The 24489-nt window shown below is 33.3% G+C and overlaps 1 protein-coding gene across 3 annotated transcripts in view; it reads left to right on the top strand.

The window, feature by feature from the left end:
- NIPBL (NIPBL cohesin loading factor) overlaps positions 1-24489 on the top strand; it is a 271821-nt gene that overhangs the window by 209051 nt on the left and 38281 nt on the right. For all 3 annotated transcript variants that reach the window (XM_072605795.1, XM_072605797.1, XM_072605796.1), the window contains 9 exons: positions 2439-2525; positions 5897-6128; positions 7018-7169; positions 7718-7798; positions 8526-8626; positions 20766-20904; positions 22000-22082; positions 22763-22895; positions 23971-24114. In XM_072605795.1, the coding sequence (XP_072461896.1) occupies positions 2439-2525; positions 5897-6128; positions 7018-7169; positions 7718-7798; positions 8526-8626; positions 20766-20904; positions 22000-22082; positions 22763-22895; positions 23971-24114 (1152 nt within the window). The remainder of the gene's footprint in view (positions 1-2438; positions 2526-5896; positions 6129-7017; positions 7170-7717; positions 7799-8525; positions 8627-20765; positions 20905-21999; positions 22083-22762; positions 22896-23970; positions 24115-24489) is intronic.

Here is a 24489-nt window from a genome sequence, read left to right as displayed (position 1 = left end):
ATTACCAAAGTTGCAGTAGTAAAATCTTTGTTTGGACAGTTAAGGGCACTTTCCTGATCTAAAGCAGGATTATAGTGCAGGTAACCTGTTAATCCTTCTTAATCTTTGATTTAATAATTTCATCACATTTAATTGCAAACATTCATGTAAGAGCAGTGAAATAGTATTTCTTTCATAAATCCACTAGGATTTTGCTTTGATAGTTAGTTTTGGTCATTCTGAATCTTGGTGCCAAGAACATATGATTGGAGTAATTCTTTTGAGAGCTGTACTGATAATTTACTGTTCTAGTACTTGAGTAGTAGATCAGTTAAGTGCTATAGTATTGACTCCCTGTAATAGCACTTATTGGTAGCACTTTAAGGTTTGCATTCCTGTGATGTTGCCAGAAAAAATATTTTCTCTGTTTTGTATATCAGGAAACTCAGGTATTGAAAGATTAATGCATGTGTCACATGACTAATACGTTTCTGAGGCTTGAGAGGGAGAAAGATTCAAACCTAGATTTCTAGGCTCCAATCCAGGACTGTTACCTACTGTACCGTGCTGCATCATGTATAGCATCTCTCTGAATCTTTCCCCTCATTATGAACTATAAAGATAATTATATCTGGTTTAAGGGCAGTATAATAATTATTAGAAGTGTAGGTGTGGAGTTGGTGTTGAAAGAGGTAGCTTCATCATAAAGGATTTTTTTTTAGCGTTTTTATAAAATTTAGTTTGAAAATTGCTTCTGTTAATAAAATTTTTAAATGAACTTATGAATCATACTTTTATTCTACTTTCTAAAATAAGCCAGATATTCCTATATATAGGAATGTGTGATTGTTCCTATTGATATTTATATTATAATGAGGGATACATTAATTTCTTTTGTTTAACCAAATTTTTATTTATAATATCGCCATGGGGCAAATTTAAATCTTAGGCATTTGAGTTTTCTAAAGTTACATAATTATGTGTATTTATGTTCCTAAGTATATGAAAATAATTCTTTTAAGAACTTTAGCTATTATAATATACTATAAAACCTTTAAAATCTTATTTCCAGGACCAGCTAACTTACTCTTTTTAATATGGAAAAAATTATGGGGAAGGGGATTTATGGATATTCACTTTCTAAATAGGATATTTAAATTAAAAAGTTTACATCAGATTTATAACTCTCAGCCATTTCAACTGTAAGAGTACGCATTTAATAATGCTCTTTTTTTTTCTTTTCTGGAGAAAATGTATTCTACTGATTTGAAAGCTTTCTAGATTTTTAGAGCAGAGCTGCAAAGGACCTTAACATTCAGCTAGTTCAGTCTTAGGAACTCCATGAAGAAACTGAGGAACAAAGAATTTGAAGACTTTCTCAAAATCCATTTATCTAGTTTATGGCAAATCTGGAACTAGAATCCAGGTTGCTCAAATCCTATTCTAGTATTTCCTTTCTATTATATCTCAATGCTTCCTTCTTTTTTTGGATTATTGTTTCTTTATAATAAAACTCTGTTATCTTAATATTGCAATATATTAAAGATTTGTGGTATCACAGGTGACAGCATGTCAATAACTCTGTAAGAAGTCTCAGTGCTTGAGGCACAGAGAGCCTTGCCTGTGGGCACATATGGTATGATGTGTGAAAGGCAGTATTTGAACCCAAGTGTTACGGATTCCCAACCTCAGCACTCAGTCCACTAAGCATCTCTTCCATTCACGTTACTACTTCAATATAACAATAATTCTAATAGTTGTCATTCATGTAGTTCTTTAAACTTGAAAAGCCTTTTACATATCTTATATGTGGACCCTCCCACCAGCCTTGTGTGTTAGATCCTGCAGGTATTATGAGCCCTGCTCAGTTTGCAGATGAGGAATCTGATAGGTTAGGGAGCTTAATGAATTGCTCTTAGACAGGTAGCCAGGAAATCTCCCGATGGCAAGTCTAGCACTCTTCTCCCCACACCATGGATGTCCACCACACTGTGACCTTTTATGGAAACCTTCATCAATCAATTAACAAAGTCTGTTGATTCCCTGAAGTGTTAGATGTTATGTTTTTCAGACTCCCTCAGGTTTGGGAGAACTTCCAAGTATAATTAATTCAGTTTTGTAGCCAACTCCTCTTAACCTATAGGTAGACTCTAGAGATTTATCTTTATTTAATCCTTCATGCTTTTGTTAGATTTGGAAGTAGCTCCTTGTACAAAAGCAAACATACTTCTACGTGGCAGCCAAGTTTGATAAAAATGTAACCAAGATGAGAATCAGGGCATTTGGGCTTTAGTTTTATCTATAATGATAGATAAGACTTCTTAAGTCCCAATTTACTCATCTAGAAGCTAATTGGACTAGAAAACTCCAGGTTTTTTATGTTCTGTGTTTTATGAATCCTCTTTAGAGGTACCATCATTTGTAATTGTCTGTTATGATAATTTGTGTTTTATGTATAGCTTGCAACAGATAAAACAGTAAAAGTTCTGAATATTTTGGAGAAGAATATTCAAGATGGATCGAAGCTTTCTACATTGCTAAATCATGTAAGTTTAAGATGAATATTGATAATTCTGCTTTTAATTTTGTCAGCATTATACTGATCTTTTGACATAAAAGCATCTTTTATGTTTTGATTGGTTTCTTAAATGAGAATATTTTTTAAAAGCATGATATAAAACAAATTTACTCTAGTAAATGCAATTTTTCTTTCAATTTTAAGAGCTATCATTTAAGAAAGTTTTTAAGTAGAGGAAAATTCGGATCATCAGTCAGCAAGTGCTTAGGCCTACTGTGCTCTGCTTGGCATAAAATACAAAGAATGAAACAATTCCTACTTAGAATGAGTTTATACTCTAACTGAGGAGAGGTGTGTGTTTTTAAATAAATGTGTATTCATGTGTACATATAATCATTGTATGTATATATATTTATACATATATACACATAGATATAAAATAAATTTAATAAGAAATTAAAGTATTTTGGAGGAAAACATGATCAACAGTCATGCAGCTTGGTCGTGCAAAGCATGAGGACTAAGAAAAGAACTTCAAACTTGACATTGATTAGTGACTTTGATTAAATGGTGAACTAGGAAACAAGTCTACAAAGGGTTAAAGAATGAATGAGAGGAAGTGGAGGCAACATATAAACAACATTTTTAGTAGTTTGACCCAAAAAAGAGAAGTGTAGGATAATAGTTTAAGAACATAGAGTGTTGTTGTGGTTTCTTAAGGCTCGGGAGGACATGGCTGGATGTGCTTGAAGTCAGCAGGGAAACAATTTGAGCTAGTTATCAGCTGATTTGTAATTGGTTATTTAACATTGCTGCTGGCATATCTTCACTTGTGGTAATAACGTTCATTCTAAAGTGGTTGTTAAAAGTGTTATATCAAATATTTTAAATATGCTTTTTTCATATTCAGATAAAAGTTTGCCATTTACATCTCAAAATGACTATCCTAAATGATAGTAATTTTATTTATATGTATATCTGTATGTTGTGATTGTTTATAAAATAGTTACAACAAATGGTAGTAATTTTATGTGTGACATGATTGTTTGTAAAATGGAAAAGCAAAATGCTTGGGATCTTTTCCCCCTTCACAGAATTGTAAGATTTGAAAGGCAATTCCTACCAGAGCATCCTTATAGATTTTGTTTGTATAGGAATCAGTCAGCAATGTATTAAACTCTGTGTTAAGGTGCTTTGTAGAATGTAAAAGCATACATTATGTGCTTATTTTCAGAGCTTATGATCCGATTGGATAGGTAAAACAAATGTCTGAGGAAAATTAAATAAAATTTAAAGGCAGTCTATGATAATACGTTCTCATTGAATGGTCAGCAAATACTTTTAAGAGTTTAGGATGAAAATACTGTGATAATCATACTATATACTAAGTTTGATTTTTAGCTTGAGATTTTCAAATTAAACATTTATTAGAAACTTGACGTCAATCATCAATAGAAACAACTGTTTGTTTAATAATCATATTTAAATTAAATACATAAAGCAGCTTGTCACTTTTGCATTGCCCTTCTTCTAAGTCTCCATTAGAATTCTGTTGTCCATTCTCATTTACTTTCCCCTATGACCATAATTAATGTGTACTCTTTTATTTCTCTTTTTTTTCTTTGCATTATTTCATACAGAGTTTTGCACATTTCTTTCTATTCCTCATACTTAATTGCTTTATAGTATAATTCTGGTTAGGAATGTATCCTGGACAGGTTTGGGTTTTTTTTTAACTTTTTCAAAATTTTTCACAATCTAATGTAGCTATAAAAATCTAGAAGCAACCTGATCACCCAACAAACTCGTATCTAAATTTCATTTTTTAAACGAACATTTATTGACATCTTTTGTTTTTAAGAAAAAAAAGAAAAGAAAAAGAGAAGAGGAAAAGAATCAGTAAAACTAAGCAATACATCCCAAAAGTCTGAAATGTGCTTTGTACACACCTGTGTACCTTTGCAAAGGAATAGTTTGCGAGTATCTTATAGATCTTCTTTGGGGCCATTCTGGTTCTTTGTAATTTTGTAGTATTCATTTTAAATTGTTTTTGATTTGGTTGTCTTTCCACAAAGAAGAAAGAACTTTAACTTAAAACTGCTCTAAGACTTTTGAGATACCATCTATGTAAGTGTGATTTTTTTTTTTTCATATTCCATCACCATTCTTTTTTATCCCAGATATATTTATTTTGTTTATATGGAAGTTTTTCAATTTCATATAATAATTTATCTCTTATTTTTTATTGCATTTATCCCTTGTTTTGTAAAGAATACATACATCTCCTAACTACAAGAAAGGTATATTATCTGCTTTTCTAATTTTTTTATGTTATGATAGTAAATATTTAGGCCACACATCCATTTTGAACAATTAACAACAGTACTAGACAAACTGTTCTCAATAAGTGAGAAAGAAACCACTGTCTCCTTTTTTGGGACAAATACAGTCCTGATACCTAAACCAGGAAAGGTAATACAAGGAAAAATAATTAAAGTAAACACACAAAAATTCAACGTACTCTTTCCCTGAAGCCCAGGACACTGAGACAGAATGAGAATAAGCCTTAATCTTTCCCAGAACCAGGCAAACACACTGCTTCCTAACTATTTCCAAAACATCCCACTACATGTTTACTCCCCACCTTATCTCTCTTTTGTACAAATGCGCACATGCACACGTACACACACACACACACACACACACACACATTATCTTGCTCCTGAGGACAGGCTTTTTCTTGTTTGTTTCTATTTATAACCTCAGTCCCTGACAGTCAAGGTAATTGCTTGATGTTCATTCATTAAGTGATCTTCCATACCCTTTTTAGAGTTCCTTTTTGCCAAATGAAAATAGTAATTTTTATATTAGTAAATCAGTAAACTTGGAATTGTTTCCTCAGAAATATTATGTTCATTATAATGAGTATTTGGGGTTATATTAGAAACACTGAACAGTCTTCCTAATATGCATATCCTTTGGATTTCATAATAGCATTGTGTCCCTGCCAAAAAAAATCATAGGATCTAAAGCTAGAAATCATCTTACCTAAAGTCTTAATATAAAAAGGTTAAGTGACTTAGCCAAGATCACACAGGTAATAAGTCAAATGGAATTCATGACCAAGTCTTGACTCCAAATTCCCTGCTCTTTCCACTACGGAAATATATTGACAGTGTTTTGATGATACAAATATGTGTTCATAGTGACCACAAAAGACACAGTTTCATACAACAGCCTTAAGGATATTTGTCCTTGAGAATAACTGTCTACCTCTAGAGTTCCATCTAGTGATGGAAGCTGGAGGTAAAGTCTAATGTGCTATAATTTTCATTTATGCTGTATTTGAGAAACTGAATGTGTACATTCCTACTACATTAACAGTCTGTTCTTTTGTAGAATAATGACACTGAAGAAGAAGAACGTCTGTGGAGAGACCTGATTATGGAGAGAGTTACCAAGTCAGCCGATGCTTGTCTTACAGCCATCAACATTATGACATCACCTAACATGCCAAAAGCTGTATATATTGAGGATGTAATAGAAAGAGTTATACAGTATACTAAATTTCACTTACAAAATACTCTTTATCCTCAGTATGATCCTGTCTATAGAGTGGATCCTCATGGCGGTTAGTTTTTCATTATTTATTGACATAACCACTCTTTAATTTAGTCCTTAATAAAAATATCCTATGATATATTTTTCCAAGTTAAGTGAAAACCGTAATTTAACAGATGATTACTTCAGATGGTACCATAGATAATGCTGAAATTAGGAAGGGTATAGAAATACTGTCTTGGATTTTTATTATAAATGTGACCCTTTGTCACTTATCTGTGATACTTCAACAAGAATTTGTTTAGAAAATATTTTATGCACAGCCACGTAGCATTTGTAATGATAGGGAAAAACATAGCTTATATGAGTTCTGTTTTTAATCTCTGTCTTCATTTGGTCTCTAGCAGAGATGAGAATGGAATTATAGTTGTGGGAACAGCTGTATTAAGTTTCAAAATCTTTTCTTTTTCTTAAACCTCTGAAAATAGACAATGAAATAGACATAATCTAAGCAGTAGGAAGATAGAAGATATTGGATGTTGAATAATCTATACTTTGGCATATTTTATTCAGTGATTTTGATATGCATAAAGGCAGATATGATTCAAATCAGTAAAATTCAAAATTCAGTTCATCTTTCATTTTGGTTCAGGTCAGGAACATTATCTAGAAAGTCCTTGTTGTAGCATCAAAATTTTAATTGCCTACAAAGTATACCAACAGTCATCTATTGCTCTATACAGATGTTTCCTTTGCAAATTAAATATTATCAAAGAACACTTTTTAGGCTTTATTTTAAATGATTTGAGGGGAGGAAGGAGGATGGTGATGTACTAATGTGTTTGCCACAAGTAAGAAATAGACAGATCTTTCAAAATTTCATTTCATAAAATTTATATTTAGTCTGATGTTAAAATATTTTATTGATAAATTTTCCCTCAATTTATAAACAAATTTAGGAGGAGTATTAACCTCAAAGGCAAAACGTGCCAAGTGTTCCACTCACAAGCAGAGAGTAATCGTAATGCTTTATAACAAAGTTTGTGATATCGTTAGCAGCTTGGCAGAACTTTTGGAGATACAACTCCTAACTGATACAACAATTCTTCAGGCAAGTATTACTACCATATTTTTTGTGATTTCTAAATAACTTAAAACTGAAGACTGGTTATAATTTTACTTTATTCGTTTATCAATACCAAATTAGGATTTCAAGCTCAAATAAAATGTGTTTTTCTTAAAAATGGTACATTAGAAGTATAAAACAAGAAACATAGTTTTGGCTAAAAACAGTTCATAAATATTGATATAAATGTTCTTTTGATAGATGCCTGTTTGGTTCTCTGAAAAATAAGCCACTATTTCCCAGAAAGTGGATCATGTTGCAAACACTTGATTGGTGTGTCCTGATGTTCTGAATTTCTTTGCTTGTTGTAGGAGGAAAAAAAAAATGCTAGATATTGTGGCCCTCCATGGTAGTCTGTGTGTGGGGCATGTAATTGAGCTCTAGTAGAGCAGAATAAGTGGCTGATTGGGCAGCTGAGTGACTGGCAAGAAAAATGCATAATGGTTCTCAGGGTCTTCTGGCAAGTCCATACTTAGATTATCTGGATAGTTTGGGCATAATAGTGAAAGATTTTTCCTCCATATTTTTTGTAGATATCATCAATGGGAATAACACCATTTTTTGTAGAAAATGTCAGTGAACTCCAGTTATGTGCCATCAAATTAGTCACTGCAGTAAGTATAATTTCGGTAAATTGGTAGTTTTCATTATGTCACTAAGAAAATAATATTAACAAAAATGTCACTAATATTTTGCAGTTTATTGTTATCTGACAGTTTTTTAAGTCTTCAATTTTATTGTATTTCGATTAATTATCTGCTTTATACACTTAGTAGATAGATCTCTTTGGGTTCAGTTATTATAAGAATATAATGATCCTTCAAACTAAAAGAATTCTTAATAAACATAATCACAGTGATTCCAGACCATTTGGAGGTGAAATAATCATACTTACTCTATTATCGCCCTTCTGAGGGTGGGTACTATTTGGGTATTTTCTTTGTATCTGAATTGCCTAATACTATATCTTCCACTCAATAGATATTTATGAAATTCCTTTGAATAATAAAAATATATTACTAATGTGTGGCAAAATTCTCAGACTGTCTTCATGTAGGAATTGATCATTTAAGGTATTTAAAATGTTCAGTATTTATGGTACCTAAGTGCTGCCACTGTTCTATACCCTGTAAATAGAAAGAAAGTCAGGCACCATCTCTGCCCTTCAGGAGCTTATGTTTTAGTTAGGGAGGGGACATATACAGAATCAAGTATATACAAGAAACATGTAGAGCAGATGTAATATAATACCATTAGAAATTAAAATCTATGTCTTTTTTTTGAGCGAATGTTAATCTTTTGGGTTTTGTTTTGTTTTTTAATCTTACAACTGCTAAATAGGTATTCTCAAGGTATGAAAAACATAGGCAGTTGATATTGGAAGAAATTTTCACTTCACTTGCAAGATTACCAACCAGCAAGAGGAGTCTAAGGAACTTCAGGTAAAATAGAAGTGATCCATTATAATGAAGGCCTTAGGAGACATAACACTATAATATAACTTGTCTTTGCTTTCAAAGAAAGCAAATCTTAGGATTAGGATAATAAGGCTATATTCCTATTTTCCTACAGAAAATTATTAACTATTGAAGAGGGTGAACTAAGTAAGAAATCAACATCCCTTTCTTGTGTAACTTCTTCCTTGAGCCTGTTTTCTGTGTGCCCATCACACACAACATATATTTGCTGTGAGTTTACTTGTTCTAGAAGTTAATTAGTCCTGATCCTAGAAGGGAAAAATAAGAATGCTAGATTGAAAATGCAGAGAGAAATATTTTTGCCTTTATATAAAGAAGCAGTTTCTGACAATTAGTGATTTTCGAAAGTGGAATGAGATGCTATAGGAAATAGTTCTTTTAACTGAAGATCCTCAACTAAATGCTCTGTGGTCACTTGGGGATGTTTAAGAGAGGATTTAGGGAGTTTTGGTTTTTGTTTTGTTTGTTTTCTGCTTTTGCTCAAGTAGCCCTTGGAGGCCTTTACTCAGCTCTGAGGTTCTGTGGGCTATTCTGAGCGACCTAGGAGTCAGAAAACCTCTTCCTATATGTCACTTCCAACTTTACCTTGAAAGACTTGAACGTTATAGTCCCAGTAATGAAGGTTACACAGTTCTTGTTGTTGAAACTTACTTTTGAGAAAGCGGAAAATTTAAAGTAGAAAATGGAATTTTCTTTAATAATAATAACAGCTAGTGTTTACATAGTGTTTTAAGGTTTACAAAATACTTCGCAAATTCTTGTTGTTTTATCCTCATGTCATCCCTCAGAGGCAAGTTATCCCCATTTTACAATTGAGGAAACTGAAGTTAGACAAGTAGAGGTTAAGTAACTTGTCATGGGTTACCCAGCGAGTAAGTCTGAGGCCAGATTTGAACTCAGGCTTTCCTGACTCTAGCTCACTGTTCATTGTGCTCATAGCTGCCTCTTTAATCTTGGAGAAAACTACCTGGTAACATGCAATTGGGGTCAGAGGAAGAATAACCCTAAGAAACAAAAATTGTGCTTTTATGCATAGACTTAGAACTAAGTATAGTAAATAGGGGAGAATAGTAAGGATCATCTTAACTCTTATGTGGCTCTTCTCCTTATATGTTATCACTTCATCTCAAATAAACAGTTATTTTATTTTACAAGTTCAATCTATTTTCTATTTTGTCATTTTTTAGATCTTTACTGAGTGTGACTTTAACCAGGCCATGTATATAAGTACTCATTAATTGTTTATTAATTGACATAATTAAGCAGAGTAGCTTGTACACATCTTTTGTTGGCTATATAATTAATTTTTATTGCCTGCTTCTATTTGCCATTTACAGGATAGCAAAGTGGCCTTTTAAAATGAAATGCTTGCTTACTAACCTAATGCCAACAAAACAAAAGTTAGCTACAAGTAGGTTGGAGTTAGATCAAGAGAAAAGTTTATAATGTAGTAAAATAGAATGAATACTGGATTTGTCATCAGAAGACAGATTTAATTTAGATTTAATTCCTAGCTTTGCCACTTACTACTTACACAATCTTGGACAAGTCACTTAATCTTTCTGGGGCTCAGTTTCTTTATCTGTAAAATTGAAGGGTTTGGATTAGATTTCAGTAGTTCTAACTTTTTAATCTTTTACTTGGGATCAGTCGATCAATAACATTTATTAAGTGCCTACTGTGTGCCAGGCAACTGTGCTAAGCTTGGATCAAATCTCATTTCTATCACTCTGCTACTTGGATCAAATAATTTGCCCTCTCTGGGCCTTAGTTTCCTCATTTATAAAACAAAGGGTTAGACTAGATGATATTTAAGATCCCTAACAACTTGGTAATCTAGTCTATGAAAGGGAGACAAGGGGCAAAAAAATCAAACAAAAACCTGGCAAGATAGTGAAGCAGGGCAACTTCATAAGATTTCATTCACTTTGTGCCTCACAAGAAGTTTCCATGGTCCTTCGCCATTATCTCAAGAACAAAATATAAAGTCCCTTGTCATTTAAAGCCCTCACAGTTGGACTTCGATCCATCTCTTCAGGTTGATGTATCTCAACCCCCTCCCCCCCAATCACTTTATGCTTAAGCCAAATAGTTTATTTGCCCATCATATCACTTTTTTTAATTGATTCAGTTTTATTTTTCAGTTGCGTATTCTCTCCTTCCTACCTCTACCACCTCCACTTTTTGAGAAATCAATAAAAACAAAATTATTATAAATTGTCAAGCAAAACTGGTTGCCACCTTAGTCATGTCCAAAAAATAACATGCTTCAGTCTATATTCTAAGGCCATCATTGAGGTGGGCAGCATGTTTCGTCATGAGTCCTCTGGAACTGTGATTGGTTCTGTTGTGTTGACTGGAGTTCTTAAATCTTTGAGAAGTTGTTTGTCTTTACAGTGTTATTAGATAAATATTTCTTTGAATTAGTCTTTCCAAGTTTTCTAAAACTTTCCCTTTCAACATCTCTTATCATACAGTAGCATTCTGTTACATACATGTATTGTAACTTGTTCAGCCATTCCCCAGCCTGATGAGCACCGCCCCTCTCTTCCCCCTTCCCCCCCATTTCCATTTTTCTGATAGCACAAAAAGAGCTGCCATAAATATCTTGGTACATATGAGTCTTTTTCTTCTTTCTTTGTACTCTTTGGGGCATAGACCTAATAGCAATATTGCTGGACCAAAGAATAGGGACAATTTAATAGCTTTTTGGGCATGATTCCAAGTTGCTTTCCAGAATATTTGAACCAGATGCTAGCACCACCAAAAGTGAATTAATGTGCCTGTGATTACCCACAGCCTCTCCGGTATTTGCCATTTTCCATTTTTTTTGTCAGCCTTGTCAATCTCGTAGGTGTGAGGTAACTCCAAGTTGTTTTAATATTCATTTTTCTATTTATTAATGATTGAGAACAGTTTTTCATATGGGTATTGATAGCTTAGATTTTTTCCTCTGAAAAATGCCTGTTCATATCCTTTAATCATTTATCAATTGGGGAAATGGTTCTTTTTCTTATAAATTTGACTTAAAAATGCAACATTTATCAGAGAAACTTGCTTCAAAGATTTTTCTCCCAACTTTCCATTTTTCTTCTAATATTAGCTGCATTAATTTTGTTTGTGCAAAAAAAAAAATTGTTAGTGATCAAATTATCCATTTGCCCCTCTCTCTCTTGTTTTGTTATAAATTCTTCTTCTTTCCTTATATCTGACAAGTAATTTCTTCCATGGTCTTCTAATTTGTTTATGATACCACCCTTTGTATCTAAATCATTTACCCATTTTAACCTTATCTTGATTTATGGTGTAAGATATTCGTTTAAACGTAGTTTCTCCTGGACTGCTTTTTAGTTTTCTCAATAGTTTTTGTCAGTAGAGGGTTCTTGTGCCAATAGCTGGGATCTTTGCTTTTATCAAAACACTAGAATACTGTGCTTCTTTTTTTCTATACATTTATATATTTTCTAAACATTTATGTAACTATTCTAGTCCACTGATCAGTCTCTTTATTTCTGTCAATTCAATGTCAATTCAAAATTGTTTTAATGATTATAGCTGTGTAATGTCGTTTGAGATGTCAGCCCTACTCCCTTCCCACATTTTAAAATGAATTCCCTTGATGTTCTTAAACTTTTTGTTCCTCAATAAATTTTATATTAAATTAATCTAGATTGTGTTGTAATTTGTATTATGTTAAACTTACCCATGAACAGCTAATATTTTTCCAGTTGTTTAGATATCATTATTTGTGTGAAGAATATTTTATAATAGTGTTCATAGAGTTTCTCTGTGTTTCTTGGTAGGTTAACTTGCAGATATTTCGTATTGTCTATCATTGTTTTAAATAGAATCTTTACTTCTATCTCTCCCTGTTGGAATTTGTTGGTTATAATAATTGAATGCTGATGATTTTTATGGGTTTATTTTATATCATGCAACTGTGATAATTATTTCACTTAGTTTTCAATTGACCCTCTAGTATTCTCTAAGTAAACCATCATATTACCTGCAGGAAAAAAAAAAGATCTTTTTTTCCTTCATTCTATGTGTTTACTCCTTTAATTACTTGTTGCTATAGCTAGCCTTTTTAGCACTATATTGAATAGTAATGTTGATAATTGATACTTTGTTCTTACCTCTGCTCTTGTTGAAAAGTCTTCTTTGTAGCGTATCTCCATTACAGATAATGCTTATTCTTGGGTTTTAATAGATATTATTTATCATTTTTAAGAAAAATTCCAATTTGTTTTCTTGTGTTTTGAATAGGAATGGATATTATATTTTGTCAAAAGCCTTTTCTCCATCAGTTGATGAAAGTATTTGGTTTTTTGTTGCTTTGTTATTAATGTGATAAATTATGTTTATGGTTTTCCTGATACTGAATCAGCTCTGCATTCCTAGTGTAGCTCCAGCATGGTCATAGTGATCTTTGTGATATCTCACTATAATCTTCTCACTAATATTAATTTAAAAATTTTGCAGCGCTATTCATTAGGGATGCTGGTATAAAGTTTTCTCTGTTGTGACATTTTCCCACTCTCACATTTTCCCTTAAGTCCTTTTCCTCTCTTTTCCTTGTTGTGTGAAATGTATTTTTGTACTCATCTGTGTGTATGTGTGTATCCATCCTTCCTCTTTTGCCAGTTCAAATGAGAGTGCAGTCCAAATGTCACTGCCACCCCTCCAATCCTTCCTCATTGTTGTACAGCATTCTACTTGCACATCTCATTTATGTGAGATAATTTTCTCCTCTCCCTTTACCCCTTCTCCCCCACTGTATTCCTCTTTTCCACCCTTTCCATTCATCTTTTCATATCATCAAATCATAGTAGGATTATTCTTTCTGTAACTGAAGATGATGATGATGATGATGATGATGATAACGGTGGTGGTGATGATAGACATCTTCCCATATAATATAAACTGTTTTTAGATCCTCATGGTTTCATGCTCATGTTTATTGTTTTATACTTCTCTTGACTCCTGCAGACTTGCATCAGATTTTTTTTTACCAGCTTTTGGTCCTTCCATCAAGAATGCTTGAAAGTTCTATTTTTCATTAAAGGTCCATTTTTTTTTTTTTTTTTGTCCTATAGAATGATAGTATTTTGCTTCATAAATTATTCTTGATTGTAAACCTACATCTTTTGCTTTCTGGAATGTCATATACCAAGATTTCTGTTCCTTAATAGTAGTGCTTGCAAAATCTTGTGTGATTCTGCCTGTGTTTTTTTCTTTCTGGTGGTTTGCCAGATTTTTTCCTTTACCTGGGAGCTCTAAATTTTGACTGTTAATATTCCTGAGAGTTTTCATTTTGAAGTGTCTTTCAGGAAAAAAGACTAGTACAATTATTAAATTTCTGCTTCACCCTCTTGTTATAAGAAATCTGGGCAATTTTAAGATTTCTTGAAATATGAAGTGTAGGCTCTTTTTATTTTTTGGTCATGACTTTCATGACCAGTGATGTTTAAATTACCTCTCCTCATATTTTTCTAGGTCACTTGTTTTTGCTATGAAATACCTCACATATTCTCTTCACATTATCAGGGTTTTTTTTTTAGTTTATTGACTTTTAAAATGATTCTTTATGTGTCATAGAATCATTAGCTTCTATTTAGTAAATTCTGATTTTTTTTTTTTAGGGATTTAATGACTTTAACAGGTTTTTTTGTTCATTTGTTCATTTCTAGTTCCAACCTTTTGATTCTTTTTTTCAGATCTTTCTTCCATGGCTCTCACTTGTTTTTTTCAAATAATTTTTTTTTTTTTACTCTTCTGGGACTTCTGATTGGATTTGTGTCCAGGCTGCATTTTTCTTTGAGGTTCTGCTTGTAAATATTTTTGAATCATGCAGCCGCCTTCTCGATTTGTGTCTTTGAGCTTCCTGTCACCCTAATCTCTTTATAGTGCTATTCTTTTAGTTTGTATTCATTCTAGTCTTTTTCTCAGCTTTGAACTTTATTTTTGTGCTGCTCTCTACACACTTTGGCGATGAATGTCTAACCAGATCATGTGTCCTCTAGTTTCCATCTGCTGCTTTCAATCAGTAGAGTCAATAAATATTTACTAAACACCTCCTGTGTGCCAGACACTGGCATAGGGCGTAGGGCATAACCTGCTCTCACGAAATTCCCAGCCTAATGGGGGAGACAACACATGAAAGGAAATTGAAAAGAGAATGGGTCAGTTACCCAGAACCCCAGGTCATATTGAAGTCCTGCAACCAGGATGAAAAATGATCTAATAAGGTGAGAATTAAAGAGTTTATTTTACATTACATAATGATGAGTTTTTATACCTCCTCTGGTCAGTAAAGAATAGACCTTAACTAGAGATCATGAAGTGCAAGAAAATAACCAGGTGGTAAATGATGAGGGACATTCTCTGAGTGCCGCTCTTAAATGGTAGAAGATCAGGGTGGAATTCCCACAGCTCAAACTGGTGTTCCTCAAGGTTTCAGTCCTCCCAAAATGATGTGATCCTGGGCAAAAACTGCTCACTGACCTGGTGTGAATTCTGCAAGTTCTTGATCTTGGTTTGGGTCCTATCAGTTTGTCCCTGGTTAAGAGTTTCCATGGATGGCTGCTGCATTCAGCCACAGTTCACCTGCTGTGAGGGTCTGCAGGTGCTGAGCAACTGAACTATAGGCTCCCCTTTTGTCTAGGACTCCTGCCCTGGCTGTTCCACTGCAGGCTTCCTCTCTGGGTTGGAAAATAACAGCAAGTCCCCACCCTGTTTCTGGGATCAGAATCTTAAAGAACTTATCCTTGCTCATTGCCCAGATAGAGGCCCACCAGCAACTGCTCCTGTGGGACCACTCCTCTCTGCCCTGGATCTGTGACCCAGAACTGGGTAATGAGTGAAAGAGCTGCCAAATGACACCTATTCCTGCCCTCCATCCTAGTTCATGTATCCTGTGATCCCTTTCTGCTTTGGTGCTTCCTGCCCAGCCCTTGGGTGCTAGAATGCTTCCTGTTATACCCTGAATATACCCCTTCCACAGAATCTGTAGACCTAAGTCCCCCTAAATTACTCTGGACTGGAAGAAGGACTCACTGTGGTTGTTTTTTTCCCCCTTGACTTTCCCAATCAGAATCCTGTCTGGTGTTTTTCTAGATGTTTGTAGAGAAGGTTTTGTGGGCATGCTATGTTATGCTTCTAACTCTTACCCTGCTCTTTCGGTTTTGCCCCCCAGTGTTCCTCATTTGTGACGTTCTCTCCCTATCATTCTATAGAGTGCATTTACCTTTATTTTAAATCATTTAAAAAATTTCTTGAATTTATCCTTTTCGTTTATTTTTATATATAACTAAAGTATAAAACACTCCAGATACCTGTTTTACTCTATATGTACACACTGTTTTAAGGAAAATTAACCAAATTAATTTTGTGTTTTAAAAACTGGTCTTCCAGATCCCAAAAAAATAGATTTGGCATAGATGATCACAAAAATTAGACTTCCATTGCTAAAGCACTTTTATGTCTTTGTATTTTTTTTTCTGGACCATGTGTAATTTAACAGTGATTTCTATGCTACTTTTTTTTATGGATTTACAGCTGGTGATGCCTTGAAATAGAACTCTGGGCTTAGAAGTCAGGAAGACCTAAGTTCAGAAACATTCTCACACCTTATAAGCTGTTTAACCTGGAGCAAGTCACCTAACTTCTATTTGCCTCATTTTCCTCATCTGTAAAATGGGGGTAATAATGATACCTACTTCCCAGGGTTGTTGTGAGGATGAAATGAAATATTTGTGAATGTGCCTGGCACATCACAAGCACTACGTAAATGTTAGCTGTCATCACCATTATTACTGTTGCGTGACCTTGGGCAAGTCACTGAACTTCTATCTGCTTTAGTTTCCTCCACTGTAAAAATGAGGATAATAATAGCACTTGCCTCACAAGATTATTGTGAGAATCAAGTGAATATTTGTAGAAAATGCTTAGGACAATGCCTGGCACCTCGTAGACATTAACTGGATAAATGCGTATTATTATTCTTTCTCTTCTTTCCTCTTTTTTTTAAAAGGCAGATTTGTATATAGTGTCATTCAAATGCTAGTATGTTTTTAATTTTCTTTCTTGTCACCATCGTTAGCTGTATGCACAGCACATTATTCAATGCTAATCTGTTTTCTATTATAAATATGTAGCTGTCTGTCAGAAATGTAAATGTCTTTTGGATCATAATAATAACTGTGTAGTTTGGGATCAATTCTGGTTTATTAACCTTTAGCTTAAATATTCTACAGCCCAATTATTTGGGAAAATCACCTAAAATTCAGATTTCTACATTATGTGCTTCTCAGCATGCTTATATTCAAAATAGTTGAAAGGATCTGTGATTTCGTTAATTAGAGATTTCCCTCCAGCTTTAAAAATTATAACCTCCCTGCCCATTCTGTTCATCTCTTGTTCGTTATTGTTAAGCCTTTTCTCTATTTCTCCTGATTTCATGAAGTTACCACTGGAATGCTGGCTATCCGCTTTTCATTTACCTTCCAAAATGACCAGCCTTTCTTTATTTCTTTCCATATTTCCTTAATGACATATTTCGTTCCTCTTCATTTTCAAAGCTCCTTATTGGTTACGTGTTGAAACCAGGAGTCTCATGGTGCACCTCTCCATTGATCTCTGTGATGTTTGTTTTTAATTCTTTAAATCCTGTTGTATTCCATTTTTCATTGCATTCAGCAACGTTTAGGCCTTAACATTTAAAAAAAAAAGTTAACATTTAAAAAGATAGACTTTTGTTTCCATGGGAAGCATGAGATCATAAAGGAATTTTACAATTTGCTGAGGGTGATCCTGCACATGCTTTTCATCCTGTTTAACTCCAGATCTAATTTGTTAATTGTTGTCCTCCATACACATATTGATGAACAAGCTCTATAAATTTTCCATCTAAATGTATGTTACAGTTTGGGCAAAAAGCGTTCTTTATCCATTTGTTCCTGTGTGGATAGTCACTCTCTTCGGAATGGTTACACATCTCTTCCAAAAGGCAGTTCAGCATTCAAAAACTTACTGCAGTCACCACAATACCATCAAAGACAGGAGCATTTGTAGGATTTAATTGTCTGCAGAAAAGCTTCTTAAACTTGGATTGTGCTGAATCACCTCCATCACAGCAGCACACACCTTTGGCAGCCATGTCGCTCTTTGTTTTATGTCTTACTTGATGCTTAGAGGTTTGGTGAACAGGATTGTTTTTGTTCTTTCAGAAATCTTAAGTAGTTTTGATGGAGGTGATACCTTGTTAGAAAAGAGACTTTAAAGCGCTCTTTTGTTCTGCCAAATCAGATATTTTTTTCATAATCAGTAAGGACAATGGGATATTGTTTTTCCTATGTCTTTCAAACAACCAAGAAATTTTACACATATATACATATGTGTATACACATATATGAAAATTTGTTTATTCCTTATGGTTCCCCCACTGAATATGTTCTCCATTCATCAGCATATAAACTGTGTTATTGATGTTTTCTTCCATCACTTTTTTTTCCCCTTAAATAAGTTCCGGTATTTTTTTCTACACCTTTGATTCCTTCCCTCTTTTTATGAGGACTTAATATTGATCCCTTTTGTGCTCTCATATTTGTGTATTGGCATAGATTTCTATATAGGTTGTGATCCATTCTTGCTTTTTTCTCCATCTTTGTGATCTTCCTACCACATTTGCCCTCCCTATAAGAACATCTAAGACTGTGAGTCTAAATGTGTTGGTTTCACCAACTTTGAAGATGAAAATAGTTTGCTAGTTGTACTACTTTCATTTCAATCTTAAATACCCTTGAGATAATTTTGCTTATCTAGATTTGTTGCCAATCTTATTTTAAACTCATTTTATTAAAAGATGCTGCTCATAATTATCATTCTTCCTAAGATTTTGCAAACAAGTTTATAATGTAAACTAGTGTAGCCATTTGAGGCCCATGGTGATGTGTGACCCTCCTCTGGTCCTGCAGTAACTGTAACCAAGTGGCAGACACCAGGGACAGAGGGTAATGACAATCACACAGTTTTTTGACTTTTTATAAACTTGATTTGACTATTGGGATTTTAAATGTATAATCTCCAGTTGTTTAAGTTGAAACATCAGTTTTTATATTCTTGATATATATAACATCAGAAGAAAGACAATTGTAGGCTTCATCCGAGGTCATCCATCCTTGAAGAGACAAAAGTGTTGGCAGGAAAGTTTTATGTTATTTCCAGAGTTAATTATTTTAATAAATAAATAAAATATTATTTTATGGGATATCTAATCATCTTGTATTAAGTACCATTAATAAGTATTTTCAGAAAGACAACTCTGAAAGTAATTACACTTAAGAACTAACGTTTGTTATTAAGGGTAAAGAGGGAGAAAAATTCTACAAGAACTCATTAAGACCTTTTAAAAAAATAAACATCTACTCTGATATTCAGTGGCTAACACAAATGTGGGGAAAAGTGATGGTAGCCATAGATACATAGAAAAGTTGAATTCAGGAGAAAGGAATGAAAGATACCAAAGATTTGCTAACCAAACAGAAGCTTTACATTTTTGTATCATGAGCATTTTATTGGAGAAAAGATGTAGTAGGAGTTGGACATAGCAATTACCAAGTAACAGTACAAAAATTTAAATGGCTTCTATTTTAATAGTTGGGGAAAATTTATTTTTAATATTGGAGTTACCTTTGAATCAGTTCTCTGTGTAGTCAGACCACTGACGTGTCAGTGCAAAGATCAAAATGAAGAAAAAGCAAAGACAGAGAATTGCGATGGGGAAAAGATGAAGAGTACAATTGAAGTAATTCATTCTTGAACTATATAAATGTCATCTATAATGAGAAAAGGGAAATGGATATCAGAGATGACACTGACAACAAGAATAATAATTTTATATGGAATTTTAAATGCTGCGAATCTGTTGCCACAGAAGACTGAAGGAGCTCAGAAAGCTCCTTAGTTAGCAAACATTTCACTTACTGACACAGAGCAAGATGACCATACTACCAGAAAATAAATAGATGAAGCACTGCATGTTTTTCACCTGCACCATTAATAATGTCTTCCTCTTTGAAACTGAAGCCACTGATACCTGCCTTTGGACATAGTCACGATTGTAAGAAAACTTTTGCACAGCAGTAGAAAACTAGAAATAAGTATCTAGTGTTTTAGAGTAGGTTTTGCTTTTTTTCCTTAAAAAAAAAAACTTATTCCATGCGCCTTGAAACATTTCATAGTGTACGGCTTTCATACTCAGCCACAGTTTTCAGATTTTTCTCATATTATGTAGATAAAACTTGCGATGCTTCACTCCTTTGTTAGAGTTTGGAAATAAGTTGCTATTAAAATTGATATTCTTTTCCACTCTGAATACAGCATTAAGAGGAAGTCACTTAAAGAATATTTTGCAGTGTTTTCCCATCCAGTGGGTTCTCTCCAGCCTTCTTATTCAAACTATGTCTTATTTAGCATTTAAAACTGCAAAAATTTTTATCTTTCTACAATATTTCCTTTATTCCTCCCACTGAAGTACTTAATTTGTATTTGAATATTGTTGTGAAAAGTCAGTTTTTATATTTGTCATATTTCTGTCTTTTTTGTCAAAAGTATGGCTTTGTCTCACTTCTTACTCAGTTTTAAACCAGAACTAGACATTGTGCTTTCCACTGTCAACATCTTCTGCCCCTGCTAGTGCAGAGACTCTACACAGTGGATGTACCCAGTGATAAGTGTAGCTTAATGGAAAAGAGTGTACTGGATTTTAAGGAATGAGGTCAGGTTTCACATTCACAAATCTGCCACTTGCCTTGGGGAAGTCACTTTACTTTTTATAGCTTCAGTTTCCCCATCTTTAAAATGAAAAATCTGAATTAGTTGGCCTCTAAGGGCTCTGTCAGCTCTAATTTGATAGGTGTATGGTTGTTATTGATTGACTTTAAGAATTTGGGGTTCTGTCTTAATAGTTTCATGAGCTGAACATTCCCCTGTAAAACTAGATTAATAATAGTTATCACTAGATATTTATAATACACTAAAATATTTTACAAGTTCAAATGATCTAGGGTATTCTACATAATTATGTCTTGTTTCCCATTCTTAGACTGAATAGTAGTGACATGGATGGTGAGCCCATGTATATTCAGATGGTGACTGCGCTAGTTTTACAACTTATTCAATGTGTAGTACACCTGCCATCAGCAGAGAAAGATTCTAATTCGGAAGAGGAATCCAACAAGAAGGTAAACAGTATGGTTAAGTATTTTGAAGATGTTCTTATGAGTATGCCTAAATTAAATTCTCACTTAGTGATGTGGTGACTTTTGTAAAATAATTTCTCCTTGGTGCTTCTTGAAATAAATATTCACATTAAATGGGATTTTTCTTGGGATTTAAAGACAATTTTTTTCCCATAATAATGCATCTCTAATATTATCATGGTAATTAATAGGAACATGATTTAGCTAGATCATTTATAGTTTATAGACAATTTACAAGAAGATAGAGTGTTTCATAAAGCAAGCACTTGACTTATTCAGTCAGAAGACCACACTTACAGACCAGATGCAGCTTACTTGGTCTCTGCATAAGTCTGTGTCCTTATCTGTGAAATGGTAGTGATAATAACTAACCTGTCTACCCACCTTGCTTTTACTTTTTATGAGGACTTAATGATGTAATATATGAGAGCATATTGAAAAAGTGTTATACAAATACAGGATATTATTCAAGTTCTATTAATGCATGAAATCAGCTGATTTGTTATTGAGCAAGCAGTATTCCATGTTTAATCTCAGTTCTTTTGAAATCTTTTTGTATCACCCCAGTTTTAACTTAACTTCAAGCAAATCATCCTAGACCCTTGGTTATCTGCTCTAGTCCTTTTTTCTTTTACTGTATATTCTCTAAGTGATTTTTCTTGATGTCTTGTTTAAGGCCCTCTTTGTAATGTTGGCCGTAATTTCCTCTTATCCTGACCTTTGGAAAAGTAGATTATTGCTGGTTATATACATGTGCATTTATATTGAATCCTTTTGCTGAGTTGCTACTTGATACATTTTTTTATTTAGATTAATGCCTTTCTTTGACATACACAAAAAACTATATTAACTTTATTGTACCAATATTAAAATTAATTTTTGTAAGAAATGAGAATTTCCTTAAAGTTTAATGTTATTGCCAGAATTTTTAGATATAAGTGTATTTTTCTTAACACTTATTACAACTAATGCTTTTCTCTAGTGACTATAAACACTTAATAATATGTGTACTTCAATGATAGTGCTACCTTGTAGGTTATTTTTTCCTATAATCTAAATTAATTTTTCTTATTTTAGGTGGATCAGGATGTCGTCATTACTAATTCTTATGAGACAGCTATGCGAACAGCACAGAATTTCCTCTCCATCTTCCTTAAAAAGTGAGAATGTAATCACGTATAACCTATTCAGATTGCTTGTCCTTTCAAAGAGAGGGGAGGGGAGTAAAGAAGGAATAGCTTTTGGAACCCAAAATTAAAAAAAAAAAAAAACAAATGTTAAAAAATGGTTTTATATGTAATTGGAAAAAATAAAATACTACTTTAAAAAGTGAATATAATTAAAATCCCATAGTAGGTTTGTTAATAATTTAAACATAGTGATCTGTGAAAAGTTATAAAACTAGATTCAGATTCTTTTGTTTCCCTTTCATAGAAAATATGGTTTCACAACTTAATCTTGAAGGTTTTGGAGAAAGAATGGAAGGAATAAATGAAAATGGAGCCAAGGTTGAAAAACTTGAGATGCTAGAGAAAGAGAGCATTTTTCATTTCAGTTAATCGAATGTAGTACCTCACTTACAAAGCATCATGTGTACATTATCTGGAATAAATACAACAAAAATAAAACATAATAAGTGAGGGTATTTAGAAGAAAAGGACACTTTGATGATTGTAATGTAGTATTTAAAATAGTCTGTTTAAAGCTATGTTTCATTAAATGGAATATATATATATTTACCTTTTGCTTGAACCAGGATATCTAAGAAATATGCATCAACTCTTTTTATGAAAAACCAGTGTTTAAATTCATATCCTCCTTTATTACTTTTCTTGAACAGATGTGGGAGTAAGCAGGGTGAAGAAGATTACAGGCCACTCTTTGAAAATTTTGTTCAAGATCTCCTTTCTACAGTCAATAAGCCAGAATGGCCAGCTGCCGAATTATTACTTAGCTTGTTAGGGAGACTCTTGGTAAGAATACAACATTTAAAGATTATTAGAATACTTCTGGACAGCATAACATAGGTGTATGCTATATATCTTGTCTCAGTTTAATAAGAAAAATATTTTTCTCGTATGTGAATGACAACATCCAGTGCTTTAGAACTTTTCATAAATTTTCATTTTAATGACTTGAAGCTTTTGCATAATTATATTAGATAAAATGATCCACTGATTCCAGTTTGAATAGAATTATTTTTTTGTTTCATGCTTTGAGAAAAATGGACCAGGGACATCATTTGACTCTAAATCATTAATTTCTCTTTACTTGAGCTTTTTAAATTTAGAACATAGTAATGACAAAATGAAATATTTTGTTTTGAAATTTCATTCTGAAATATTTCAAATAAATGAATAAAAGAGCATTAAATAAACACCATGTACCTCTAGAGTACTGTATTAACCACTAAGGATACAAAAAGAAAAGCAAGACTATTCCTGTTCTCTCAAGAACTCACCTTCTAAAATGAAGAGGCAACATATATGGAGATATCAGATGCAAGGACCTATTAGTCCATAAGTTTCACCAGCAAAGCAAATAGTAATGGTCATTACCATTAGTTAAACCATATCAGTTTATGCTGTTTAACCATTTGACAGTGCTAAGAGCTTTGCTGAAGAAAACTTTCTTTGCCCAGTCTTTAGTAGTTGAGGCGGCTGAGGAGGTGAGGACTAGATTGTAAGTTGGTGGGTGACCTGTACGCAAGCATTGCTTTCTTGATCTATGCTTTGAGGGGAGGTTTGAGCTTATTGCCTCTAAGATAAAATACATACTTCTCCATTAATCTTTTTAAAAGCTTCAAAACCAGGCCCCTGCCTATTTTTCCATCCTCATTAACAATACTCACCCTCCTCATAGTTAATGATTCAGCAAAGAGGATGACCCACTAGCCAAAGTTTTTAGATTCTGTCAGTTTAATATTTGTATCTGTAACACAAATGTTATTACAAAGAGATATGAAGTTTGTAAAATGAGTTGATATGATATTTTGGCCAAAATGTTATCTATAAATAAAATGAAATCCTCCTTAATTTTGGTGTTTAGGTTCATCAGTTCAGCAATAAGTCAACAGAGATGGCTTTAAGAGTGGCGTCTCTTGATTATCTTGGAACAGTAGCTGCACGATTGAGAAAAGATGCTGTTACAAGCAAAATGGATCAAGGATCTATTGCCCGAATTTTAAAACAGGTATCACACTATATAAATAAAATTTAGAAAAGATAAGAATCTTTCTTTAGTCTGGAGTGTAGTTCAGTGGAGGATTTTCAAAAATGCTTTTGTTATTAGCTGATAGTTTTCTTTTTCTCATAAAAGACTTTTTCTTATAAAGGACTAATTTTAGAAAGTAATTTGAATACCTAATGATTTTTCAAGGTTACAAAGAGAAAATTAAAACCCGGTGATGATTTAAGTACGAAATGAAACTTCAGTGTGTGAACTTCATTTCATACTCAGTCCTGGCACCGGTACTAGACACCATACTAAGGGGCAGCTCAAGTAGTAATGTCAAATACGTTTAAATCCAAGAACAGGACTGTAGAGACTCCTCGTGATAGAAGGAAT

This window comes from Notamacropus eugenii, chromosome 4, assembly GCF_028372415.1.
Source record: "Notamacropus eugenii isolate mMacEug1 chromosome 4, mMacEug1.pri_v2, whole genome shotgun sequence".
NCBI lineage: Eukaryota > Metazoa > Chordata > Mammalia > Diprotodontia > Macropodidae > Notamacropus > Notamacropus eugenii.
This window is presented reverse-complemented; position numbering and strand designations above follow the sequence as displayed.